The following is a 26,615-nucleotide window of genomic DNA, read 5'->3' on the forward strand; positions in this document are numbered from 1 at the left end:
CAAAACTGCAGTAGAAGCAAAGAAGATCTGTAGTATTCTTGGTATGGTTTGTAGCTAAGTTAAACCTGGTTAGGTGGTGAAAGGATGCTTCTAATACTGACACTGAACCCAACACAAAGGAAAAGTTTCACTCACAGTAAGATAAACAAACTTTTCGCTTCAGAAGATAGAAAAATCAATTATCTACTTTGTTATCTACAATAAGTACAACTAGGAATGCTAGTTAGAAACTAAAAAATTAAAGAACTAAAAGAGAGATTAAATACCATAGTATAAAATCACAGAATTACTGAATTGTCCAGGTTGGAAGAAACCCTCAAGATATGTATTAGAGAGGATTTATCCACTGGCAAACAGGTGCAGGTGCATATATAAACTGAACACAAAAGTAACCATCAGCCATCAGTGGCACTGTGGCCACTGAAAATGATAATGAAATCCTTGACCACATAAGAAATATTTTCAGTAAATAGAAATTATGTGGATAGGGCTTGTGTGGCGTATCATGTTTAGTTCTGCCACACACTCTCTCAGGAGCCACATACAGAGCAAGAATTTGCTGAGCGAAACAGGAGTGAAAGGTGAAAAAGAAAATGATTGCTGTCACTAAATGCCCTAGCTAGGCAAGCCTTGGACAATAAAATGAGTTGTTTAGGTTAAAAGACAACGCTGATACTAGGAAACAAATACAAAATGGCCATGAATACATTTAGACTGGAAATTAAGAAGTGTCTAACTACCAGGAAGGTCTGAAACAGTCCTTTAACTGCAGGAGGAAAATAAATTCACTGCTGTTTTACTTAAAGCACCTGTTTATAATATGAAACCTACTTTTTGAAATGTGGTTTTTACATTATGTGGTTGCCTGTGATAACTGAAAAGCATCACTGGGAGTTTCTTCCAGACTGAGAACAATCCTTCCAAGCACTAAGAAGACAGGGAAGGAATGAAAGGACTCAAAGCCTCAGGTATGTAGTTAACAATCTTCAAGAAGCTTAATAATTGCCTGATTTTTTTTTTTTGGCCACATTTTTGATTCTTTGCAAATTGAAGCATGGCTTGATAGAAGCCTCCAGCTTTTTCTTACAACTTCCAACCCATTGTCTCCAATGTTGACAGACTGAACAATGTCTCTCCCAAATTAAAAAGAAATCACACGATGGGAGTGGAGGACAGAAACTCGTCATTTGAGAAATAACAAACAGCAAAGAGACTGAGACTTTGTAATGTGGGGATTACACGGTACTTCTGGTGTGGTATTAAATAAATACCAAAGTCAAATAAAGTCAAATAAAAATCCCCCACCTTATGAAACAAAGAGATGCTTTGTGCTGACTCACTGCATCATACCCTTTCCTCCAGTGTCCCGCAGGGATACCTTCCATGTGTTCAACCTGCCAACAGCAGCAGGCGGTGTGGCCTCTGGGAAGAGTGCTAGTGTTGGGATCTCTTATGCATAAACTGGAGCTAAAGCCACCACAGTTACTCTGGGCACTCACATGATCTTGGCACTACAACATTTTCTCCTCCTGACTTTTGTCTTCCTCTGGCAACTCAGCTGAGGCCTGAAGTCACAGTACAGTGAAACAAAAGTACGGTTTCTGTATTTCAAGATGGCAGAGCATTAATTAGGACTGTGACTGGGGCTTCATCCTATGCTACATTACCAGCATGAAACAGAATGGGTGAATTGTTCTGCACTTGGCTCTGCTGGGTTTGCTATAACGTCTATCAGTGCTCAGTTGCATTTTTATTTTTCCCCTTTTCTCTGGCTACAAGAAAGGTTCAGGAGCCAGTGCTCAGAATTAAAGATAAGGTGAATCCAACCCCTTTCAGTCTGAGATTTGCTTGTTATCTATACGCGTCTTTTTAGAGATTAAATTTTGTACACTCACATCCCAGACAATTAACTGTGTCTTACAAAACTTGCATAAAGTAGCTCTGCTGATTGCCAGAGTTACTCACTATCCCAGCAACCCTGAGGGGTATGAGTCTCCTCTGTCAGACTCCTCTGGCACCTGATGTACTGCAATTAGCATGGCTTGGCGATTTATGTCTTTCCTGTTGGACAGTGACAGTGAGACCGGCTCACTTCTGCCATTTAAATGGCTTTCACTGTTGTTTTTCTCCCAGGAAACAGAAATCACAATTGCTTGGGAACAAAGCAGGAATTTTACTTTTTCTTCTTCATACATGATACCGTAAGTGTTGATATAAACCCCACACTTAGTTTTTCCACCTGGATTACTGACTGCGCCGCTGTTGTGTCAGCTAAGAAACGACGGTCCCTGATACTTGGCCAACTTATTTCACGCTTCCCTCAGCGTTTTCCCCGACGGAGACTCCACCGGCTCGCCGCGGTGGCAGACACCGCATGAATCACCAGGGGCTGTTTGCCTTGGCCCGCGGGTCCTGCGCTCGGGGAATGGGATTTCCATTCCCCGACGTTTCCCTTGGTCGACTTCCCTGGAAGGCTGCGCGGGCCGTACCCGGGGAGCACGGCTCTGGCCGGGAAGGATGCGCTGAGCCGCCAGACCGAAACCGCACCGCTTTTCTCTCGCAGACACCTCACGGCCCCCTCCGAGAGAGCCCCCTCTGCCGGAGCAGGCGCTGCTCGTGGGGCTGCGGGAGCTCTCCTCGCCGCCCGCCACAGCGCAGGGACAGCTCTGACAGGGAGGAACCGGCAGCGGGGCCGAGGTGCGAGGGGCGGCGGGGCCGGGCCGGGGCCACCGCGGCGGGAGCCCAGAGGGGCCGGCAGCCCCTGTCCCTGACGGGGCTGGCGGGAGGGAGCGGGTGGGAGCCTGGGACCGATGGCCCGTGTCCTGCGAGAGCCGTCGATTCCCTCTCTTTCCTCACGGCAGGCGGGAAGGAGCCGGAGAACAACCCCCTACTCATAGACGAGTCAAGCGGGAGGGAGCGGGACAACAGCGGGACCGCGTCCCTCACACGTGGCGGGCGGGAAGGAGCGGGACGACAGGTCGTACCCCTTCGGTGTGCAGGAGGGAAGGACCAGGACCGCGTCCCTGACGGCAGAAGCGGCTGAGGAGAGAGGAACCCGGCCCTCCACGGGTCCTCCCGCGGCCTCCCGGGGCCGCGCCGGCTCTGGAGGTCTGGGCAGGGCAGCCCGTGTCTCCCTAGCGGGACTCCCCGCTTTCCCTCCCCTCGGTATGGTTGAGCCGGGCCCCTGCTGCCGGGGACGGGGCTGGCGGGAGGTGGCTGCTCCCAGGGGGCGGGCGGGGGAGCGCCGTCCGGGGCCGCGCCGAGGGGAGGAGGCTCGCGCTCGCTCTCGGCCGCCGCCGCCGCTCGCGCCGAGCGGAACGGCCCCGCCAGCCCCTCAGGTAAGCCCGGCTCTGCCGCCTGCCCTGCCCCGCCTCGTCTCGCCTCTTCCGCCCGCCAGGCGGGTCCGCGGCGCCCCGCCCGGGGACAGCGCACCCCGCCGCGTCCCGCGCCGCCCGGCGGGGCTCGGCATCGCTGCCACCCCGAGTCACGGCACTGCCGGCGGCCACCCCCGCCCCAGGGTCCCGGCTCGGCGGAGGGATGGCCCTGCCCCGGGGGGCTTCTTCGGGTGGGGGGCGGCCGGGAAGGCCCCGCGGGCGGCGGGGGCTGCAGCGCGGGCGGCGGGGCCCGGCGGGGAGCGGGAGGCCGAGACGAGGGGCCGCCGCGGCGTCTGGGGCTCGGTTGGGTATTCGCTTGCTGGGTCCCGCTGGAGCGGTTTGCCGCTCGTGGTGCAGCCCGCAGGAGAAGGGTTTCCCTTTCCTCTGGATTGGGTGGGTCTGAGCAAACTCTTCATGTACCCTCTTCCCCGTGCATGCCGCAGTAACTCATTTAGCAGTGTAAGGAAAACCCCCCACTGTATTGTAAGATCAGTGTAGAATCGGAACCAAACTTTGCTTAGAAACGTGTTCGAGACTAGCCTGCAGGTGTCTTTAGCAGTTTGCAGCAGGGCGGGCGGCGGCTTCTCCCCGTGCCAGAGTAGAAGAGCTACAGCCCCAGGTAGCTTTGCGCTGCAGGGATCACCTCTGACCTGATGGGTAGGGTCTACCCGAGCTTCCTGAGAGCCCTGCGTTTGCTGGAGGTGGAAGGAGTGAGGGACGGTTTTCTGAATGTGTTTGCCCTGGAAACCCAACTGAAATGGTGCTCATTAGTCTGACAAAAATTATCATGGTATCTTTAATGACTACATATTCCTATTTCAGAAGACAGTTCTTTCTGTGTCAAACTGGCCTCTATCACTGCTAAGCTGTAGAATATTGTTGACTGAGAGAGAAGAATGTAACCTGCTGATTTATGTAATACTTCCTAAATGCTTGGGTTTGCTTGTGGGACCATCATTCAAAGGGTGAATGATCCTGACTGAGGTCTGAAAAGGTGGCATGTTGGGTTACATGTTATATCTGTACTTCTGTCAGACGGCTGACTGCTTCAGAAGAAATTATTGAACTGTATCCCGTCAAAAATTCTCCTTAAATCAAGAGCTTAATAAAATACACATATGGCTTTTCCATTAAATCCTACAGAATCTACAAAATAATTTTGGAGTATTACACTTCTCCTGTAGATGCTCAGCTTTAAGCATGAGATTTTCTAAACTTTTCCTCATGTGCTGCATATCACTGTGATATTCATCAAATTAGATTTATTTTATATCTTCAGAAAATGCAGCACTCAGTTACACAAGCTTAAGCTGCACTTAAGATCCTTAATCCTGCACTCAGTATTCACACCTAATTACTCTATGTGAGTCTCTCCATTGACTTCACTGGGATTTCTCATGAACAGGGGAATGCACATTCTACTGCTTATGAGCTGGGACTCAGGGACCCAGCTGTGATGGAAAAAGATGTTTTAGTCAGTCCAGGCAAACTAGGGAAAGGCTAATCAGATCTAAATACTCTCTCATGACTTATAAACCATCTCGATAGGAGGGTAAAACAGTAAGTACCATTTAATTATAATATGGGTATCATTAACAAGCTCTACTACAGCACTACTCATTGTTAGTGCTTTCATTATGAGCATAGAGTATTTGACATGGAGTGGGTTTAATCCCCAAATTATTGGTTTACAGTGGTGCTGGTAATGGGGTCAGTGTGACTTTGCAAATAAGTTTCAGAACTGTTGTATCCTGTTTTTTCTCAAACCTTTCTGTTTGCAGTTAAGAGTCTTTTATGGTTTGTGACTGTTTCAGAGACAAAACTAAGCAGCCTACATGTGTATCATATGTCATATAATATATGCTTTCATTTAAATACCTGCTCTGCATGCTAAAAGTGAATTTTCTCAGTTTTCCCAAGCTACTCTTCTGGAAACATTGTGGAAACTCTGATGTCTAGATGAGATTCAGTACCAGAAAGTGCAAATGAGTCTTCCTCAAAAGAACAAGATAATGAAAAGGTCTATTGTCCAAGTGGCAACTGAAGAAAATCATAGCATGGAGATTGGTGCTGTCATAAAATAAGAATTCCCACTGCTAGAGCTTGCTGTCTGACCACTGGAAACTATGCCGAGTAAACCATATTATGGGTGTACTGTTCTATAGCACCACTATTAACTTTTATGTGGTGAGTTTCTGAAGTTACTGAAATGGTTGTCAGCTTCATCTCTGAGCAGGGGTTGGACCTGATGGCTTGCAGAGGTCCTTTCTCACCTAAATCATTCTATGATTATGTGATTTAATAGTTATTCATTTTTCAGCAGTGATACCAGGAAGTCTGTATGTCATTTAGATGGACGACTTAAATTAAGTAACAGATCCCTTAGTCTTCTTCATTTCGTTAGAACTGTAAAAAATTAAATTATATATGTAGTACATTTACTCTAAGCCCTTTAGATAACAGTCTGTTGTGTAGAAGTCCTACCATGGTATTTACACCTGACAATAAAATTGAATACTGATCTCTGCTCTTTCTGATATGTTTTGGTGTCTGTACTCATCAATTCATGTGTGTGCTTATCTGTCCTCTGTGCTTGGATAGGGAAAGGACAACTCCTTTCCCCATCCTCAGCACTCTTTGGACAGCTTTCAGAATATGGTTGCCCTCCTGTATCCCGTAGCACCTTCAGCTGTGCTCTGCACATGGGTATCATGTACAGTGTTGGGTTTGTGGGAATATTTGGCTGACTACCAAAAGTCGTTCACCTCCCCTTCTAGGAACTGCTCTGTAATGCATTTTGGGTCTTCCCTGTACTGTTTCAAAATCTAAGTTAATTTACTCTACTGTCACATTTGATTTTATTAGTCCAAGTTACAACTCCACTGTGGGATTTTGTAGCAGCAGCTGGAATAAATAGGTACTGGTGGAGATTCAGCCACAGCCTAATTCTTAACCAAGGGAGGGGAATCTCTCAGTACAGAAAGCATTGGAATATCCTTTTAGTTGCCGGGGTAGGGATATGTGCTGGATGAGGAGGACTGTATGGAAGCATAGGAGACAAAGGTGAAAGACTTTGTGAGTCTTTGGTTGTCACCCTGTCCCCACCACTATGCAGACACATCTGGAACAGACATGTTGCTATCACATGCCCTTCTGCAGACATGAAACAACAGCTGCTAGCCATGAAGCTTCATGGACCCATGCAAATAATTTGTCCCAGTCTTCTTGCACTGGAGTACACAACTTCTGGTCCTAAATCCATTGCAGATTCAGGTTACTTGCCCTGTCTGGACGCTCATTATTTCAGATTGATAGAAGACTGATGTTGCCAGGTCAACAGTTACTTTTGTTACTGTGGTGGCTTGCTGCGCTACTGTGAAAGCTGTTTGTAATTGGGTTGGCTGTCTCAGAATACACCAGAATTACTAATTGACTTTCAGATAATGAGTTTCCCTGATTTATCTCATACTACTGACAGCACGAATGGTCAAAGTTAGCCTCTTAAAAGGAGCTAAAGAATGTAGTAACAAATGAGTACTGCTCTGCTGCTTTGCAGGGCATAGTGCAATTGTGGGTAGGTTCATGTGCACCTAGTGCCTGCCATCAGGGTTGAGCAGCATGTGAGGAATTTACAAACTTACAGCACCTGCAACCTCATTTCCTCTTGGTGATTTAACCCTATTGGTGAAATGCAGTTGACAGTCATGATTTAGAAAAGGTCCTGTCCTGTGCTGCTAAGTCTAGAGAAGCCCTCCTCATGCAGCAAGGAGTCACAGAAAATTCAGTCCATCACTTGGTGGAACAGGATGACAGTAGAGTGCTCTTTTGTAATGATGAAGGCAAGATGGTGCTTCTTGCTGGTATGCTAAATATCACCCTTCCAGTCGTGGCTACCTGCCCTCATACAACACCTGCATGGCTAGGGACAGATGTTTTATGATGTTGGACTCTGTGGGCCACTGTAGTTGTTTTTTAGAACTGGAAAATGCCTGTGTCAGCAACTGGTCCAGAAAGACAGAGGAAATTGCTAATACTCTATGTCCTGATGCCCATGCCACACAGAGTGATTTTAATGAGTAGTGAACTAGTAATGCATGTGTTGGCTTGTGGATAGTGAAGTACTTCGGAACATATTGTAACTGATAGTTAAAAGGGCTTTACAGTATCTGCAGTCCATTTTTTTTTTTTAATTTCTGAGATGGTGGGTTGAGAAGGAGGTATTTTGTGGCTTTCATGCAATAAGACCTCATTTCTTTTTCAAAGTAACTCACTGTGCTTGCTGATTTGGGGACACAGACTCTGATTTTATTGACTTACATAGATTGCTTGCAGTTCATTTACCTTCAGTAAAAGCTTTTGATTTGATCACAGTTTCCTGTTATCTTAGAAATGGATGGATAATAAGGAATGCTGAAAGAACTTCAGAATGGTTCTCTTCTATGCACTTATGTTCTTTATAACTTAAAAATGCTGAGGTTAGGTCTGCTGGCAGCTTAATGAAAGTAAATGGTTGTCTCTTTTAACTACGAAACAAGAAAAGCTGAAGGCAACCTCTTTAGTGGTAACTGCTGCCTCTGGTGCTTTTTTGTTTTCTCTTTCCCTCCCATCTATGATGAGAAATTATGTAGTGTTTAAGAGAGGGGATTTGCAGGTGTTGATGTTCCATGTAACTACTGAGAATTTCCCCTTCTGTGCATTGTGCCAGTTTTGGTGGTAGCTGGAGAAGGTGGAGAGGTAGGGATTTGTGGAGTTTATGTTTCTGATCTAGCCTTGGAAGGAAACTTATACTGCAAGACAAGGAGGGAGACCATACAGAGGAACAGAAGGCATGAGCTGGAACATATTACTACCCTAGTTTTCTAATTTCTTTTTCAGCATGATCTGCTCAGCAAAGACAGGTACATTTTTAAGGTACTTGAATGAAAAAAAGGTGGTCTTCCAGGCCAGTGGAGGAGTTTCCTGATTCTCTGTAAAAGAAATTTTCCTGGAGAAGAGTAAAAGATGAAAGGACACTGACTTCAGCATAAGCCACAGAGCATCTCTTTTTCCTTGTTATTATTTAAGAGTTATCAGAGTGAAGAGGACAAATATTAATAACCTGCACCATGCAGGAGAAGGTCACTGATTTATCACCATTGACACTGAATATTCAGTAGTGTCTCTGTCCAAAATAGCCATCAATACCTTATGAGGAGACTTCCATGGGAAGATATTTGAAAGCATAGAAACAGGCTTGTATTGTTTCACTTCTGTCCAGCAAAGGAAATAGGTATTTTAAAGATGAAATCTCAATTTTATATTTCAGTATTCCTACACTGTAGTTCATGAAAATCCATAACAGTGCATCAGAAAAATTACTCTTATGGATTGGTATATGGCTAAGCAAGCACAGGTAAAATTGATGAGAACCCACCGTGGCAATATTCAGGTCTTGACTAGCAGCCAGTTAGGGAGCGAGGGAAGTCTTAAAAGAACAGAGAGCCTGTCTGTTTACTTGCCATCTTCTAGGGGAATCTCCTTTTATGCCAAACTTCTTCTAGACAGCTGCAGATACAGCAAGCAGCCCTCATCAGATTGTACCTCTGTGAGCAGCAGTTGTCTCTTCTCTGTTAGCAACTCCTTCACATGTACAGCACAGCACTGTGCTGCACTGAGTGCTCCAAGGCTGCTGTGAAAGCCCTACTCTTGTTCCTCTCACCATGGGTAGAGGAGTGGAGCAGTGGAAGCTGGTGAATCTGGTGCTCAGCCTGGTAGAGCCCCATGGGTTGCCACACCTCCTCTTGCTGTTTTTTTCTTTTGAGCTGTTCAGGATGTTTGTGTTGCAGGGACTTGGTCTTGGGTCTGCCCAGGGGAGTGCTGACAGCTGGAATCAAAGTGCCCAAACGTAATCTCCAGGTAGCCACAAAAATAAGACTTTGTAAGTTTGGTACTTTGGGAATGTGTTCTCAGCTGGTAGAGCAAGGGTTAACCAACAGTGGGAAGATACAGAGGTCTGTGGCAGAAGGGCTTAGCCTGCTGGGAAGAGGAGGTGTTAAATTCCAAATGTGGTGCAGTAAACACCATCTAGCTTCTAGAGTGAAGACAGGAGAACTTGCAGAAGACGCAGAAGATAAACAGAGAACAATGGGAGGACTGTATGTGGAGCAGCCATGCAACCACAGTACAGATTGGTCATGTAAAAATGGACAGTGGACACAAATATGTACCTGGAACTAGAGCAAAGCACACACATCTAGGATGTCATCATCTCAGGAAAGCAGCACAGAAGCTTTCAGTGTGGATGAAAGTGACAGCAGGCTTGGATCCATATACGTTATCACATACACAGCCTTTGGCTTTGGGAATTTGGGTTTGGGGTTTTTTTTGTTTTTTTCTCCTCACTGAAAATGGTTGTAATTTCACTTATATTTTTATTTTAGATTATATGTATCATTTTTTTAAGATGAGGCAACTAAAGCTCTTCTCTGTTAAGTATCACTTTAATTTAAAACAGTATTTTGTGTGGGTGGGAGTATGTTCATAGTAGATTTTTCTTTAGCAAGAGTTGGATTCTTTTAGGTGGATCTCTAAGTAGATTTATTTTCTGATTATCAGACTAGTAGAGATATTGAGATCTGAGGACTAAGGTTTCTGAATCATACATAAATACTATTGAACAATATGTTATTCAGTGGTTCTGTTTCTTTAGTACCCCAACCTTACTTTTCAAAGGGGCTGGTAAAAATTGCACTCAATTGAAAATGTACTGCTTTAATGTATTTCAGAATTCAATGACAGCTAATGAATGTTTATGGAGACATTTCAGTTTATATGGTTAGTTAATCATATAATATTTGCATGCTATGTAAATGTTTTCCTAACGGAATTCAAAGACTTCCAATCACAACAAATAAACACTTTTTTTTTCTTAATTCTGGAGTTGCTTATGGACGGCTGTGAGTGTAGTGATTTGAAACTCTGACCAAATATCAAAAATTCCTACAAAGGTATAAAATATTTTAAGTGTCAGAATGTGGGAGGGTTTAGTTTGGGGTGGGACTGTCCTGAAGACACTGCTTTATCACCATTTTCTTTGGCATCATGCTGTTACTGGGTCATTTAGCAATGTGTTGTGAAGGCTCTGCTGCACTGTCCTTGGTTCTCCTTTAACACCATCAGGCACTGCTAAAATGGTTTTACTTAGAGTTTAGTGACATCTTCACAGCTGTTTAGGGTGGATAGAAAGGAGGGATGAGTTAGGCCTCTGATAAGTAGGTGAGAGCCAGGAAGCCCTCTTGAGCATTCTGTTCATGCCTAGTTCCTGTAACAGCCTTTCAAGGAGGATATTTCTCTACTCTCCTTAGCCCTGAGAGCATGGCTACTGTTTTTCTAAAACATTGGTGCTAGAATTGGCATGTATCCTTGAAGTCTGTTTGCCTTGTGTGCTGAAGGAACAGGCCTGAGCGAGAGGAGACCCCCCAGCACAGCCCTGTGTGTGTTGATGTTTTGAGGAGTGAAGAGACAACCTGGGCTTGGTAATCTCCACTGTAACAACTGCTGCCTGTTGCCTCCAGCGAAACTTAGTCCCATTTCCAGTGGTGTGTGCTGTTTCCAGTGTTCATCTGTTTCTGACTAGAAAAATTCTAGCAATAATACCATCCAGATGCCCAGAAATTTAATTTGTTTTGTGGCCAGTTTAATAAACACCAGCTATTTCCATCTCTTTCCAAGTTTGAATGTCCTTAAATCATGTATTGCCCATTACTGGATAATATTGAACATTGAAGTAAGGCTGGGCATTTTGAGAGCAAAGACTCATTTTGGCATATGCACCAGAACATTCTGTTTGCATTTGGGGTTGCTGACTAGGATACACAAAAGGGAAAATAGATTGATAGTCAGAAAAATACATTATGTATAATGGTTGTATGGGACAGACTGAAAAATAATGAACAACATATCTTTATTAGAGAGAAAATATTTATTCAGAATTTTCCTTTCTGCAAGTGAACACCTCATGGTGGGAAAGAAAATAAATTACCATTCAGAACTGAAGCATTTAGTTGCCTTCTGTTACATATCTGCTTATCAGGTTTAGGGCCCTGTTAAAATTGTTTTCAATGTCTTAGTTACTTCACAAGAATTACTGTTAAAATTTGCACTGCTCCAGAAGTTCCACTCAGAACAGTTCTTTCTTGTGAAAGTGGGAAGTTTTATCCATCTCTTCCACACCTAGGGGAGCTCTTTCCTAAGTTTCATCGTATCACCCACTCCAAGACTGAATCTAGCTCCTGTGGGATGCTCTCAACCACAACAATAAAGTTTTGGGGGAGGGTAGAAGGAGTCTCCATCTGAGGAAGCCACCAATGGGGAACACAGCCAGAAAATGAGTCTCTAGCATGTCAATCTTTGTTTTCTGTTTTGTGGCACACTCAGAGTCAGCCATGGCTTTTCATGATGCATTAACCAGTTCCTGGTCAGGAATCATCTCTTAATGTAAGAATTTTGCCTGTCAGTTTGTTCTTCTGTGTGATAAAATTTCTCCAGAACCTGTGGCAGACTCCTTGCCAGTCCTCAGGAGTCTATTCCTGTAAAAAAAGATTAATCTTTCACTGTTATCTTCATGTTAGCAACTATGGACTGTCTTCTGAAAAGGAAGCATGAGTTTTCACCAGCTCACATTTAGAGTTGCTGTTTCTGAAATACATTTTCTTCTTTCTATTTTAATTCTCCAAGATTTTCTGAAGCAAAAATCCCTCAGACTACAGGAACCATTAAACTTCTGAAAAAAAAAGCAAAGAACTACTGAGTGGAATAACAAAAAAAAATTGTGTCCTCCTCAAACCTTTTAATGCAGACAGGCTGAGTGTCTGCATTTAAAGCTTTTCTTGCTTTAAAAATACTTGATTATTATGAATTGTTGTCGGTGTTAACTATGGACTTCAACTAACAATACTTACAGATTCTATACAGGGACTGCCAATTGCTACATTATTATGTAGACCTTATTTCTTGAAGTTATATGCATTATTCCGTGCCAGTGTGTCTGCATGTTTGTGGTGGAAGGGAAGCAATGCCTCTGGGTGGCTGATGTGGTTGGAGTGCATCCTTTTATGTAATCAGAGAACTTATCTCCTTCTCTCTTGTATTGCAGTTTTACATCCTTGTGTGTCCTTCTGTTTCTTGAAGATGAAGAAAATGGTTGCATGTTTCTTTCTGCTATTTGCACATGCTCTGCTTTCCACTGTCATGGCAAAAGATCTCCCTGGAAGACATTTCACCCGAAAAAGGGATGTTAACACACAGTCTCTACTGCGTAAGTTACACACAAAATACCCCAAACACCACTACCAAAAGCTGTCTCAAATACAAATGATAAAAGGCATAAGAAGCTGGCCAAACCTTGGCTGAATTCATTTATAATAAAAAGGAGATTTTTATTTGCCAGCAGGTATGTGATAAAGTTTGTTGACCAGGTAGCAGCTGTTAAAAGAAGGTGTTTACTTTTGGGGTACCAGATTTACTTTATGTAAGTGGTATGAAATAAATATTTGCTACAGGACTGTTGGCCTGAAAAAAGGAAACAACTTCATTTTCAGTGTTTAGAGAAAATACCTGCTGGTCCATGAAGGTTCTGTCAAATGTGCCTTTTACCATGCCAGAAAGTTTTAGCTGTCGATATGTATGTAATGTGCATAAAGATGATTGACTGGAAATCTGTGGCTATTGAAATGAGGCTTCTCATTACAGTACTTGATGCTAATCCTTTCATTTTTTCAGATTTATTTATAATGAGTAGCTTATTTTATAATGAGTAGGTTTTTTATAATGAGCTAATTTTTTTCTCTTTTGCCAAAAATCTTAGGACAGGGTGTATAAGTTTCATCTTGTGGGCTGTCATATTTTAAAACATAAGATTCATCTCCCTCTTGTGGGTCATCACCTATGCATCACCTAGAAGTCAACTTTTTCATCTCCTAACAGTTTGTGACTTAGAATAACTGTCTTTTGCTAATTGTTTAAAGTAATTGCCAGGTTATGAAAACACAGTGTGGATGGGGTTTGGACACAGCCTGTCACTAGGGATTAATGATTGACATCAGTTGTAGATTTCATCAGATACCTTTCTCCAGCCACTGGGAGATGGTAAGTGGACTCCATAAAGGTCATCTAACCTAAGTGAACATGAGGAATGTGAAATGTCCTGCAGAAGATATATTGGAAAGAAAGAAGAAGAAGGAAATAATATGGGAGAATGGGTGACAGAGAGGAGAGCACCAAGTTTTATCAGTGAAACATTTCTCTAAACAAAATGTAATCCTTTAAATAATGTAAAATTCCATAAAGTACCATTCACATGTGTTAACTTAAAAACACCAGTTTTCAGTTCCAATAGGACAAATTTAAAACAAAAGACAACAGATTTCCATTTCTTATTCATCTTCCCCAAAACTAATAGATGCGGTCTTGAAACACTTGGAGTTCTGCCACTGAAGGCCGAAAACCACAGCTCTGGAGATGTAATTCACAAAAAAACCACAGATATAGAACAACAAAGAGAAATGCCCACATTCACACCTTACTTACGAATCTCAAACTTTCTAAAATCCTGAATTCTGAAATGTGATTTATAGCAACTCTTCCCGAAAATTTTAGGGTTCCTAGCAAATACCCTAAGTGAGCTTATTATTTTAAGAAAGAAACTGCCTGTCCCTCTAGAAAATGAGTGCAAAGGCAAGGTGTTATGTGGAGAAACTGAAAGTGTCACATTTCTCAGTTGCCATTTTACCTGTGATTTTTAAAAATTCCTTTTATAGCCTCTTTTTCAAATCTAAATAGTGGAAAATATATGAAAGGTATTAGCACTCAGTATAAATCAAAATTTGTAGATTAAATTATTTATTTCTTCTTTCAAAAGCCAAGATATTTCTGGTCCCTGTATTTGGAAACCTCTGGATCCCTACTCAATTTGGCATGTGCAGGATGCAAACAGTTCTGGCTAAAGGAACCTTTTCAAGACATTAAATGATGCAAAAAACTTGGAACATTCTGTGATCCAGCCTGTAAAAGTACGTGGCAGTTTGGAGTCAGACTCTTGGGCCTTGCATTCTGTTTCAAGAAATTAGGCCACTTGCTTCAGGTTCAGCAATGGATAGAAACAGCAGCATGGTAAAAACATCCCTCTCTGTGAAGAACAGAATGTAAAATGCCACTGTGCTGGAAAGCTGAGTGTTCCTTAAATGGCATGAGAAAGAACAGGGCCAAAACATGATCTCAGTGACATCAAGTCAATAGACTTAATAAAATCCCTCGGGAATTCCAGCAATTTCACAGGGATTAGAAGTTGTCACATTCTATATAGTATGTGTATTATAAGTAGTGGTGGTGATGATAATTGCTGCTGTTGTGTAAAGACTTGCTTGGCAGACAAAAGGGAGCAAAATAGCTGTGAAGAACCAACAGGTACCTGGAAAAGTAATAAAAGTTAAGGTTGGGGGTTGGGGTTTTTTTGGATGGAAGTCTTTTCAGGACTAAAATGAAGATTTATGCTATGTAAGTATAGTAGTATGAAAATAATTTTATTCCTTTTTTCTTAATTTCACCATTTTTAAAACAAAACTGTACTGCTGTGATAACTCTTTACTGGTAAAATACCAGTAGTGTCCATGTACAGAAGTAAAAGTCATTGCTCTAGGAAACTGACAAGTTAAATAAGTAAAATGAAATGGATGAAAAATTCTATGGGATTGTCCATATAGAGAGAAAGGTACTTTGAGATCCAGGTTTAGGAGGATTCAATTTTTCATCAGCCATGCACTAATACTTTATAGATTTCTTAAAAGTCTTGTTAGGTCTAATTGCCTATACATTTTAACAAAGTCTTCTGAAGGAATGAGCTATGTCTGAAAAGACATGTTTTTCTTATTCCTCAATTTTTCAACTGAATCTGAATGTACGCTGTTTTAATTTGGCAGGTCTTTGCATTGCTTATTGCTATTTGAACCATTATTGCTATAGCTAATAACTTCTCTTAAAGAGCTGAAATATTTTGTTCAAGGATCTATCGAAAATAGAGTTTTTGGAACTCTCACTATGTGGCCCTTGAAAGCCAAACTGCTTTGCAGGTTTTTCTTTTATTAAACACTGAGTCAGACTTCCAAGTATTAAAAACTTGTCAGTTGTGCCAAATTAATTAACTTTTAACATTTTCTTAAATCTTTCTTGCAGCATATTAGATATGCATGTATTTCAAGTAATAAAAGAATTTTTATTATATTGCTAGAAGATACTGTTTTCATGCAGGTGTATTTATGTTTTAAAGGCTTGTTTCCATAGTTGTGCAAGATCTTGTGAAACAACAGAAAGAAATAGGATGGTCAGTTTTTCTTTTCTGTAGCAGACACCAGTTGCCTCTCCCCTTATGTGACATATGAACTAAATTTTGCCTTCTTTTTCCCCTCATCAGTACTTTGATCCAGAATTTGGATCAAATTTGCCTTATCCTGATTTGTGAAAGGAAAATAATATTTTGTTTTCTTCTTAGGAAAAGCAGTAATATACTTGCTACATGGTTATAAAGATAAAATTATTTCTCTTAGATTAGCTGATTCCCTTCAGATATAATGAAGTGGACTTCTGTACCTAAATAGACTGATGAAGAGCTGGGTCAGTTGTCCAGAGTGGTGGTTTCCATACCATGTTTGCAAGGGCAGTCAGGGTACCACAGCACCCTTCAGGTTCCATATCTGGAAGCAACATGTGACCAGTCCTTGCAAGATATGGTGCTTTTTTGGTGTTTGAAGTTGTGGGGTTTTTATTGAAGCGGATTTTGGACTTAGGCCCTACTGCATCTTAATCATTTATTATAAAACAAAGCAAATCAAAATTCCTACATTATTAAAAAAAACCCACAAGTTTTTGTGTTTGCTTTTTTTCTTGATGACCTCTGTTCTTGTAAACTGGGCATGTATTTCATTTCACATGGGCATACTTCTTTGGAAAGATATGAAGTGAATGCATGAAAGCTGTAGTGAATACAGTGAAGGCTGTAGAATACTATTCAAAGCAATAGCATTCCTTCTGTTCCTTAGGAATATAAAACATGCAGCTACATGATTTTGAAAATAACTATGTAAGGAGAAAAGCTAGTTTAGGGGGCATTCCTTTAGCTAATACATGATACCAGTAGAAACTACAAAAAATTAACTGATACTGCACAAAATTAAAACAGAGGGGAAAGGAGGCCAAGAAGGAAATGTACTTGGCTCCTGTTCAGTGGAAGCTGCTGCAAAACACAAATACCCCTGTCTGTGTTAAATTACATTTTACAACAAAATAAACAATTATTTGTCTCTTGGTTGTATATGTGTGATTCCACTAATAATATGAAGGGAAGTAATAGGAACTACATGGAGCACTCACTAAATTTATGAATCACTTGCTACAGCCACTTAAAATTAATCGAAATATTCTTATATCCAACCCAGTTCTTAAACTTGAGTTAACTTTAGGGCTTAAGACATTATCAGGTTAAACATTCTGAGTTATTTTAGCAGCAAATCAGAGGGGAAAGTATGTGACAAAAGTGAGCCCAACCCATGATGCTTCTGTGGAGCGCAGATAAGATTCCTGTTTAGTTTTGTTTAATTCGTTGTATATTTATACAGTAAGAGCTGGCCAGAGATCTCTAAATTTTTCTGATGTGGACTGTTAAGCCAATGTGGGATGCTTTCTGCTGTAAGAAACTCAGTCACAGCCTCAATGTATGTGCATGTATATTATTTCTTCACATAAATGCAACCCTGCCAAGTTTTATGTCCTCAGACATAATCCTGTCGGAAAGTAGAATCATTGTAACTGAACTGCAATTGAAATCAGAATTGTGTCACAGTAACTATATCATGTATTAGACATACTGTACTGGTATAGTACTAGGGGAGATGAAAGCTCTTCTGTGCAGCAGATGAAGGTAGGAAGTAGTTGCAAATTACATCTTTTCAATTACCACATAATTAGTTAAAATATAAGCACAATCCTAGCCAAACTTTTGTAAGGGTACGGGGTAATCAAATACCTATCCATTTATTTACCTATCAACTCTCTATTCAAAACTTGAAGTTGCCATATAAATAGAAACATATTATGTTTTGAAAGAAAGCAAGCAAAGCATTTTACAGTCTGCAAAATCACCTGTTTCTTCCTTCTGAAGTGTGTAGATACATACTGCAATCTTTGTGCCTCAAGCAATATTAGTAATGGTGTGTTTTGCTTCCCAGTAGTGCTTGTTTCAATAGTTGAGAGGTCACCCATGAACTTTATGCTGACTCTCAAAACTTCAACTTTCATCTTAATCTCTGAGCTGTTGGCCCCTCCTCCATAGGAGCCGCTTTTTCAGATTCTGAGGTAGAACAGTAGAACACCCTCTCTCTGTGGCTTGGTTTGTGCTGAGGCTGTACCTCCCCAGCCCCTAACAGAGGTCCTGGAGTCTGAGAAAGAGGGATCTAATCAGCAGTCATATCTCTGCCAAGCCAGTTGTTCCCTGCAGCAGCTGTTATCCCTTAAACAGCCCCAGCTAATGAGCCATGAGGACTAGCTGTGACCATGACAGACCTCAGGGATTTATGTCCTAATCTGAGTATGCTCATCTGCAGGCAATTATCATGGAGATCAGAAAGTTTGCATTTTGGTTTGTGCTAGCAGTTTTTAACCACAGAACAACATTGTGCTTGCCAACTCTTGTATTTAGTATTCATTATTAATTTTCATGTGTCAAAATCACATTCACTTTTAAGCCACCTACAGGGTACTTCTGTAATTTAAGTTATATGGAATATAATTCAATTTCCAGCATCACAAGGAATTGTTTTGTATTTCTTTAATGTGTATTCCCTCTAACAAAGTCTTTTCCTCTTTCCTCCTTCCTTCCTTCTTTCTTTGTTTTGTTTTCTTATTCTTTTAATTTGCCCTCTCCCTTTTTTTCTTCTTTTCCCTTTTTTTTAAAGGTAATTTGTAATTTTTCCACAGGATGAAAGAAATCTGCTGTTACAGAAAAAACTGAGTCATGAACTAAACATCAAGTGATCTTTGTATTTCTGAATTTGTTTGTTACAACCCCCACGAATTACTGTGAAATGCCATTTCTGTTTGAAAAAGAGTTTGCCTTGACAATAATTCAGTGAGGAAAATTACTGTGAGTAAAAAAACTGTTGTTATGTGTATATTCTCAAGGAGCTCAAAGCCTCCTCTGTGTATTATGTCTTGAAGAAAAATCAGGCAAAAGAAAGAACCCTGATGTTCAGCAGTGTGCTGGTTTTGACTTCACTTTGAGCACTTTAGCTTAATTTAAAAAGCACGTATGTGCAAAATTAACTTGAAAATCTTGGAAACAGCATTTGCCTGACTTAAGGAACATCTCATTTTATAGGCATGAATAGGTAATCAGACATTATTGTGGATGAAGAAAACACACCTTAAATTGCTCTGGAACCTTGAAGACACCATCTTATTTAAGTACTACTGAAGTGGTAGAACTACTAGTTCGCCAGTGGACATGATGTCCCACATGTTTTGGGAGACATGGGGAATGGTATATAGCACAATCCCAGCATGCTGTTTCTGAATTTGTTCTGGAAAAGAATCTAATACTTAGACCGTTACCAATAGATAGAAATATGTGGTTTCAGGTCAGCTGATCAATGAGTAATGTTGAGGTTGCTAACAGCTTTCCCTGTAAACAAAGACATGGGCAACTTTAAAAAAAAGTATGGATAGGAGTTTTTAAAATATTAAGCTAATGTTGTGAAAGCAAGACACCATAAACTCACTAAAGTCACATTTTCCCCCTAAATTTTCTCTGCTGCTACTAACAATTGTTTACTTTCTGTATCTGTTCCTTCTCTAATAATTTCTGTGTCCTTCCAACGGCACCCCAAGTAGCTTAGGCAAGATAGGAGTCTCAGATCTTCAAGGAGAAAACTAAAAAGATCACCTTCTCCCATACAATCACCTTTTTCATGTTGGTTGTGATTTGATGTTTTGCAGGTGAGTGCAGGAAAAGACAATCACAATTAGAGTAAGTGCTTCCAGGCTGCCTGTGGGAACAGGATGCGAAGTAGGATTAGTGTGTGTACCACAAGTTTCCCCATCATGGCTCAGAAAATTAATTCCTCATCTCTTATGGGTGTAAGCTATCCTTAGCCAAGAGCACATAACATTTGTTTCTGTCAGGAAGTGGTGGGTAGATGTTCATGTTGCCATGTGCCTGAGGATATCAGGATACTTTATCCCTCTGTCCAGGTGTTCCACTGCCTGCAAGGAAAACAACCTGCTCCCTGGTCCTCCTGACCATGAAAGCAGGTTTGACTGCTGTCAGGAAATGCAAGTTTCTATCTCAGAACAGCTGAAATAACCAGAAAGAGCTAAGAAACTTGAGGCTATCCCTACACCATGCTTTGGCTTCATACCAGAGACAGCACCAGTATTGGTAAAGAAATGAAGAAATACTAGGAGTCAGTCCTGGGACTCTGGATTTAGAGAGATTCAGTGTTAATAATGACCTTGTTATTTGGAAAAGCATGACAGAGAAGGAGTAGGAATAGTGACGTGAAATGAGAACAAAGTAATATACCCCCCTGCAGTGACTAATAATGAAGTATTTGCATGTAGAAGGAAATGTAAATCTCTGGACAAGAGCCTCCTGCTGTACAGTTCTCCCAGCAATTTTTGAAGTTCAGAAAAGATTTTGTCAGAGGCAATAAAGAAATGTCTGCAGGCTGTGTTCCATTTAGTGATTGTTCCCAGATGAAGAAATTTGTAAGGAAAGGTGGGTGAGCTGCCAAACTCATAATGAATGTTTGGGTTAGGGCCATAGGCCTGTGTGTTTGGGGAAAGATTCAGAGCAAGGATGGGGCCAGAGAGTACAGGGTAAGCCTTGGATCCAGGGCCTGTCCCAGAGCTGGGAAGAGGTGGCGTCACCTGCAGAACCAAGTGCAGCATGTATGTGTGATAGGAAAGGGGTATTGAGCAGTTTCTAACATTTCCTTCAGGAACTATATTATATCTGAAATGTACCATACCATACTTTGTCCATCTTTGACTTAAAATGAGAAAAAACCCAAAAGGAGTGGAAGCTAACTTGCTCAAAATGTCTCACTAGAGACAAGAAGTTCTTGGAATTACGGCTCTTCTTCATTTATTCTTTGCAACAATCATAACCACAAAATGTGTTTTCCAAAGCATTTTGTGCTTGGTATGTTTATGAATGAATTGGAAATTTAGCTATTCTTCACTTGCATAATTGTGTGGCAAGAAGATTAAACCTTCTTGATGACCTAAGAAATCCTTCAGAGTTATCTGAGAACCTGTCAAACAAAATCTTTCTGGCTGGATATTTAGCTAGGAAAAACCAGAATTCTGGACCTTAAGAAAAAAATATTTGACACCCAGCAAGTTCATATGTCTTTTAACAAATTTTGTAGGACTTACACAGAGATTTATAAGCCAAGAAGCTGTAAAAAGAAGACGGGCAAGTAATATTGAGGGCTTGATGGAAAATGAAATAATAAAATGGCAAAGAAAAAAGATACATTTAGGAAGAAGTAAAATATGATAACTGGGAGAATAGTTTTCTCCCCCTTTTATTTAATGTTGAGTGAAGACTTGTTCTGTTACTCAAAGATAAAATCTAAAAATAAACCTGGTGTTGCTGCTGGCACTGTCACAGAACATGTAATTTTTGTGTATGCATTACTGGGGGAGTGAGCTAAGAAACACAAAACATGAAAATTGCCATTAAAGCCTGCTCAGGCAATAATTTTTCTATGATCTCATTTTTTCTTAACTGATTTAATCCTTCCTTTTTGCTTGAATTGTTATACTCTATAACAAACATCTTTTTCATGGAGCTAATATTTACTTGTTGTAAATTACTCTTTCAATGTCTAAACTTTGCTGTAGTGTTTACCAAATTGAGCTAACCTTCTTTAACATTTATCCATTCTCATCTATTAGGATAAGGACCTACATAACCAAATAAGTAATATCTAGATTAAAAAAAAAAGAAAGTATTAAGGAGTCATAAAGATGTAGGACAAAACCAGAAAATAGCTAACTCATTTTTAAACAAGCAGTTTTTTCAAGAGAACCAGCTTGCAAAAACTTTTGAAAAATCATCATCTAAAACTTGTGTCCTTTGAATGTGTTCAGTTTGAATATCCGCAGATGGAAATGTTTGAGGAAATGAAACAGTGCTGGGAACATTCTTGGGCATTGGAACTCCACCCTTACTGTTGCTGTTAAATGGCTGGAACTGTCTCTGGCCCACAGTGACTAGCAATCTCCATGCGTCGTTCAGAAGGTACAGACAATAATCCCTACAGGGATTATTCCCAGGAGGCCTCTTGCATACAGCCACTCTGAGCAGAAAGGTGAGTTTAACACCGTGGATGCAGGCCAGCTGGCCTCTGAGCTTAGCTGGTACCTTAGACTGCTCTGTGGCACTGAGACCAGTGGTACAACGTGGCCTGCTTCTGTGCTGGGGAACACCCTGAGCTCACAGACCAGTTCCATCCACATAGGATGGATCCCTGGCTCATGCTGCTTTCCATATCATGCCTGAGAACTGCTTGAGAAAATGTGAATTGTCCTCAGACAAGAGTATCAGGAACAGTTCTAATGATTTAACAGCCTAGAAGAGTCAATTCCAATGCCCAAGAAAGCTCCCTAGTGCTACTTTAGTTGTATTAAGGGAATGTAGCATTACTGAAAAATAAGACGAGAAGATAGAAACACACTCTCGGACACAGACCCTGTGTGGGTGAGCAAAATCAAAACAGAGCCAGCTTTGTCAAAGCCAAAATAGGCTGAGCATAATTTGCTTTGAGAAAGGAGTAGAAGGAAACCTGCAGTCATCCGATAAAATGACTTAACAGAATTTTCAACTTTAGAGGAAATTAAGATGCTCAATATTACTTTAAGCTTTGTTTTGTGTATCTCTCAGTAATTTGATCCCATCTGGATTCTTCCCAGTAGAACTGAAATTTCCTTGCATTGTTAGTTGTCCAAAGGTGGCATCACTGTAACTGTCATTTACAAAGTGGATATTGAGTAGAGAAGGAGAACATATTTACTACTGAATTGATCTTTCCTTCTGTCTTTGTCTTGCCTCTCCTGGCTTCCCCTTTGGATAATACAACCCACACTGAGGGGGTTTTTTTAACTTTTGTGTTGGCAGTACAAGACCTCTGCTGACTTAGAAGTAGGTTTATGGATGAGTAGCTCTTTTCAATGGGTATGTCAATTTTCATAAGAGTGAAGGGGAATTACTTTTAGTTATGAAGATGTTTGCCAAAGTTGTGAGAAAGTTCCCTGTTTAAAATGAGAGCTGGTCAGAGGAAGAGATTATAATTCACAGGACAAATGGAGAAGCATGTAACTGCTAAAAAGCTATCACTGAAAATATATCTGAGGGGATGAGTGTTTAGGTTTGTTAGTCATTACTACTGATTGCCACTCCTCAAAATACCACCAAGCTAGATTTTTTGTCTTTAGAAGAGTTACATTTTATTTTTCACTGAGCCCAAGTTAAACCAACTTTAATAGTTACAGAGTTTTAAAAAAATTCATACCAAATAAGAAGACAAAGATTTTAAATACATCGTGATTGGAAATGTGTGGTATTTCTATAAATAGAACTTTGGAATATACTGTGTTTCATTCAGATGAATAGATTTTTCTGAAGTAATTCAACACAATGTCATGTGTTTCTGGTAGTACTATCCACCAATGCTCTCCAGGCTTTTTCCCACCAAGATTCATTCCAGACTTCAGAATAGAGAAAAATGAGTCTCTTCAGACTGGGATCCAAATCTTTATGTTCCAGTTAAAAGGATTCAACACCATGGCTGTAGTTTTGACTTGTTTTCACAGAATCACAGAATGTGTCATGTTGGAAGGGAGCACAGTGGATCGGTCATCTGGTCCAGCCTCCCTGCTCAAGCAGGGTCATCCCAGAGCACATGGCACAGGGTTGTGTCCAGATGGTTCTTGAATATCTCCAGTGAGGGAGACTCCACCACCTCTCTGGGCAGCCTGTTCTGGTGCACCTGCACAAGTAAAGAAGTTTTTCCTCATGTTCAGGTGGAGCTTCCTGTGCATCAGTTTCTGCCCATTGCCTCTTGTCCTATTGCTTGGCACCACTGACAAGAGCCTGGCTCCATCCTCTTGACACCCTCCCTTCAGAGACTGATAGACATTGATGAGGTCCCCTCCCAGTTGTCTCTTCTTGTGGCTGAACAGGCCCAGCACCCTCAGCATTTCCTCATAAGAGAAATGCTGCAGTCCCCCCATCATCTTTGTAGCCCTCCTCTGGACCCACTCCAGTAGCTCCATGTCTCTCTTGTACTGAGGAGCCCAGAACTGGACACAGCACTCCAGATGATGCCTCACTAGGGCTGAGCAGAGGGACAGGATCACCTCCCTCAGCCTGCTAGCAATGCACCCCAGGATACCTTTGGCCTTACTGGCCACAAGAACACACGGCTAGCTCATGGATATTTCATTGCCCTCCAAGACCCCCAGGTCCTTCTCTCCAGAGCTGCTTCCAGCAGGTCACCCCAGCCTGTACTGGTGCCTGGGGTTATTCCTCCCCAGGTGCAGGACCCTGCAGTTGCCTTTGTTGAATTTCAGGCAGTTCTCCTCTGCCCATCTCTCCAGCCTGTCGAGGTCCTTCTGAAGGGCTGCACAGCACTCTGGGGTATCAGCCGCTCCTCCCAGCTCTGTGTTGTTGGGGAACTTGCTGAGAAGGCCTCTGCCCCTTCATCCAAGTCACTGATGAAAAGTTAAACAATCCTGTTACCAGTACTGAACCTTGGTAGATGCCACTAGTAACAGGCCTCCAACTGTACCACTAATTAGGACTCTGGGATCTGCTGTTCAGCCACTTCTCAAACCACCTCTCTGTCCACTCACCCAGTCCACACTTCCTGAGTGTGCCTGTGAGGAGGTTGTGACAGTGTCAAAAGCCTTGCTGAAGTCGAGGTAGACGGTATCCCCTGCTCTTCCCTCATCCATCCAGGCAGTTGTTTCATCACAGAAGGCACTCAGGCTGGTCAAGCATGTCTTACCTTTAGTGAATCCATGCTGAAATGTTTTAAGGGAAATAAAATAGCAGCCATTTTACCCTTCTCCCTTGTCTGTCGTTCCCCTCCTATGTACACACATATTCTTAGCCTTTTTTTCTGTAATTATCCTCCTTTCCTCTTGCTTTGCTCCTACAAATGATAACTTAGAATTATCTTTGTATTGCTGGAATCATTCATGTTATATTAGTAAAGATAATTTGTAATTTTATATATATATAAGAATAATTATAATTAAGATAATAAAGTTGAAAATAGTTATGTCAGGATATCTGTATCCCATTAGAACTGGAATTTTGTTTCTGGTCAGCTTGGCTTATATTCAACCTGCTCTGATTTTGAAAGAATAAGCAACCCGAGCATATTCCTACGCTTATGAATAAAGCTGTACTGTAGACTGCACATGAATAAATCCAGGCAGTCATTTTTATTGTCATTAAAGAGCATTTTTATTCTATGCCAACAACTGTTCTTCGTAATCTATGAAAGAGGCTTCTGAGTTAATGAGTGAAAACAGGCATCTTTCTCACCCCCTGCCTTGGCAGAAGTGCATGATGAGTGTTCATCAGCAGTCACAAGTGAACTTGTTTAAAGGCCAGTCTACAGACAGACGTTTTTCCAATTGAGTCTTTGATTGGCCCACTTGTTCTGGTGCAGTATGACATGACCTTTGATTATACAGTCAAACACTACTTTTCCACCAAACATTTGCCTCATTCACTGCACAAGATGAATGACAGTGCACTGGGCATTGAATTGGGTTCGGCAGTAAGGGAAACTACTGATTAGGGGTGTTTCATCTTAGTAAAATGAGGATGCCACTGAGGTCTGATGAACATTCTTGCCATCTTTAATCTTTCAAGCCAGGCATACAAACACAACTAACAACCTCACAGGTTTATTCATAGCCACAGGAATTTGAGAAGATGAGCAGATACAATGATTGAAGCCATAGGTCTATCTAACCCTGTATTTTGTCTCTGACAGAGGTCAAAAGTAGATGCATGTGAAATAGTTTAAGGACAAGAAAATGCCACCTGCAGCTATTTTTTGCCGTGCTTTTGTGACTCGGGGATTTCCTAAATTGAAGGAGTCTTTAATATACACATTAAACCTCTGTTGATTTCTTTTCATCAGCATCCCATCAAAGTCCTTTTAATCTTTTTCCATATGCTGTCTTCTTCTGTGGCAAGTCTGATAGGTCACCTCACAGGCTTGCCTTAAGCCTGCCATGTGCTGGCTTCCTGTGAATGGTCAGTCCCTATCCCCTATTCTCATCATCCAACTCACACATATGTCTCATGTTTCTCATATTCTGTTAGAAAAAGATGATGAGCAGAAGCCAGAGGACGTAGCCGTGGTCCCAGAAAGCTCGTAGGATGCCTAGGAGGCAGCCAGCCTTCACTTCTGCTGTTATCCTAGCTTGGCCCAGCTGTGCAATTGTCAGATATAGACATATACTCTGTCCGTAATACTTCTGCTTCAGTGGCTCTTGGAAAAAAAGACTTCTGATGGCTGACATAGATTTCATGGAGTGTTCAGTATGAGTGTTTCTTTGGCCAAGTGGAGTGCCACTGTTGACAACAGGATTTTCTCTCTGATGCTGAGCTAGTCCAATACATGAAACTTTCCCCAGATGAGTATTAATTACATGTTTGAAATCATGGCATTTGAATTGCAGGACTGCTAAGCACTCACAACTGCAGTTGACATCACTGAGACCTGTACTTTGTACATGCAAAGTGCTGCTTACTGCCAAGTTCCTTGAAAAATCAGTCCCTTCAGGTCTCTTATCACTCAGTGCAATTAACAGATGCTTTTGACCTGTATTTCTTTGTGTTCTGTTTTCCCTGTTTCTAATGAAATACCCCTCTGACTTGTCACAGTATTAGATTTCTAAATTCTCAGGCACTGCCACACAAAACATCACAGTGCAGCCCACTTAAATAGTTAACTATGTCATTCAGAGGGGATTTCCACCCTTCATGGGGAATGAGGTCAAAATCTCAACAATGGCACAACAGGGTAACGCACAAGTACCTGAAGAGTGACATTTGACAAGGGCATGTAGTGGTAGGACAACAAGTAATGAACTAATAATAAACTAGAAGAGGCCAGGTTTAGA

At 41.5% G+C, this 26,615-nt stretch overlaps 2 protein-coding genes across 4 annotated transcripts in view; one reads left to right on the plus strand and one right to left on the minus strand.

Annotated features, from left to right (window-relative positions):
* Positions 1-2,413: 2,413 nt before the first annotated feature.
* The window catches only part of MATN2 (matrilin 2), a 71,311-nt gene continuing 47,109 nt past the window's right edge, over positions 2,414-26,615 (plus strand). For 2 of the 3 annotated variants that reach the window (XM_048286705.1, XM_048286707.1), the window contains exons 1-2: positions 3,264-3,338; positions 12,508-12,669. In XM_048286705.1, coding sequence (XP_048142662.1) covers positions 12,543-12,669 — 127 coding nt within the window. In that variant the 5' untranslated portion in view covers positions 3,264-3,338; positions 12,508-12,542. Of the gene's footprint in view, positions 2,698-3,263; positions 3,339-12,507; positions 12,670-26,615 lie in introns of those variants that run through there. The other variant, XM_048286706.1, reaches the window with a different exon arrangement.
* LOC125317163 (basic proline-rich protein-like) lies at positions 2,569-9,136 on the minus strand. Its single transcript, XM_048286861.1, has 2 exons — positions 9,073-9,136; positions 2,569-3,758 (listed from the first exon to the last, which is right to left on the minus strand). The coding sequence occupies exons 1-2, from the start codon at positions 9,134-9,136 to the stop codon at positions 2,569-2,571; spliced, it is 1,254 nt and encodes a 417-aa protein (XP_048142818.1).

This window comes from Corvus hawaiiensis, chromosome 26, assembly GCF_020740725.1.
Source record: "Corvus hawaiiensis isolate bCorHaw1 chromosome 26, bCorHaw1.pri.cur, whole genome shotgun sequence".
NCBI lineage: Eukaryota > Metazoa > Chordata > Aves > Passeriformes > Corvidae > Corvus > Corvus hawaiiensis.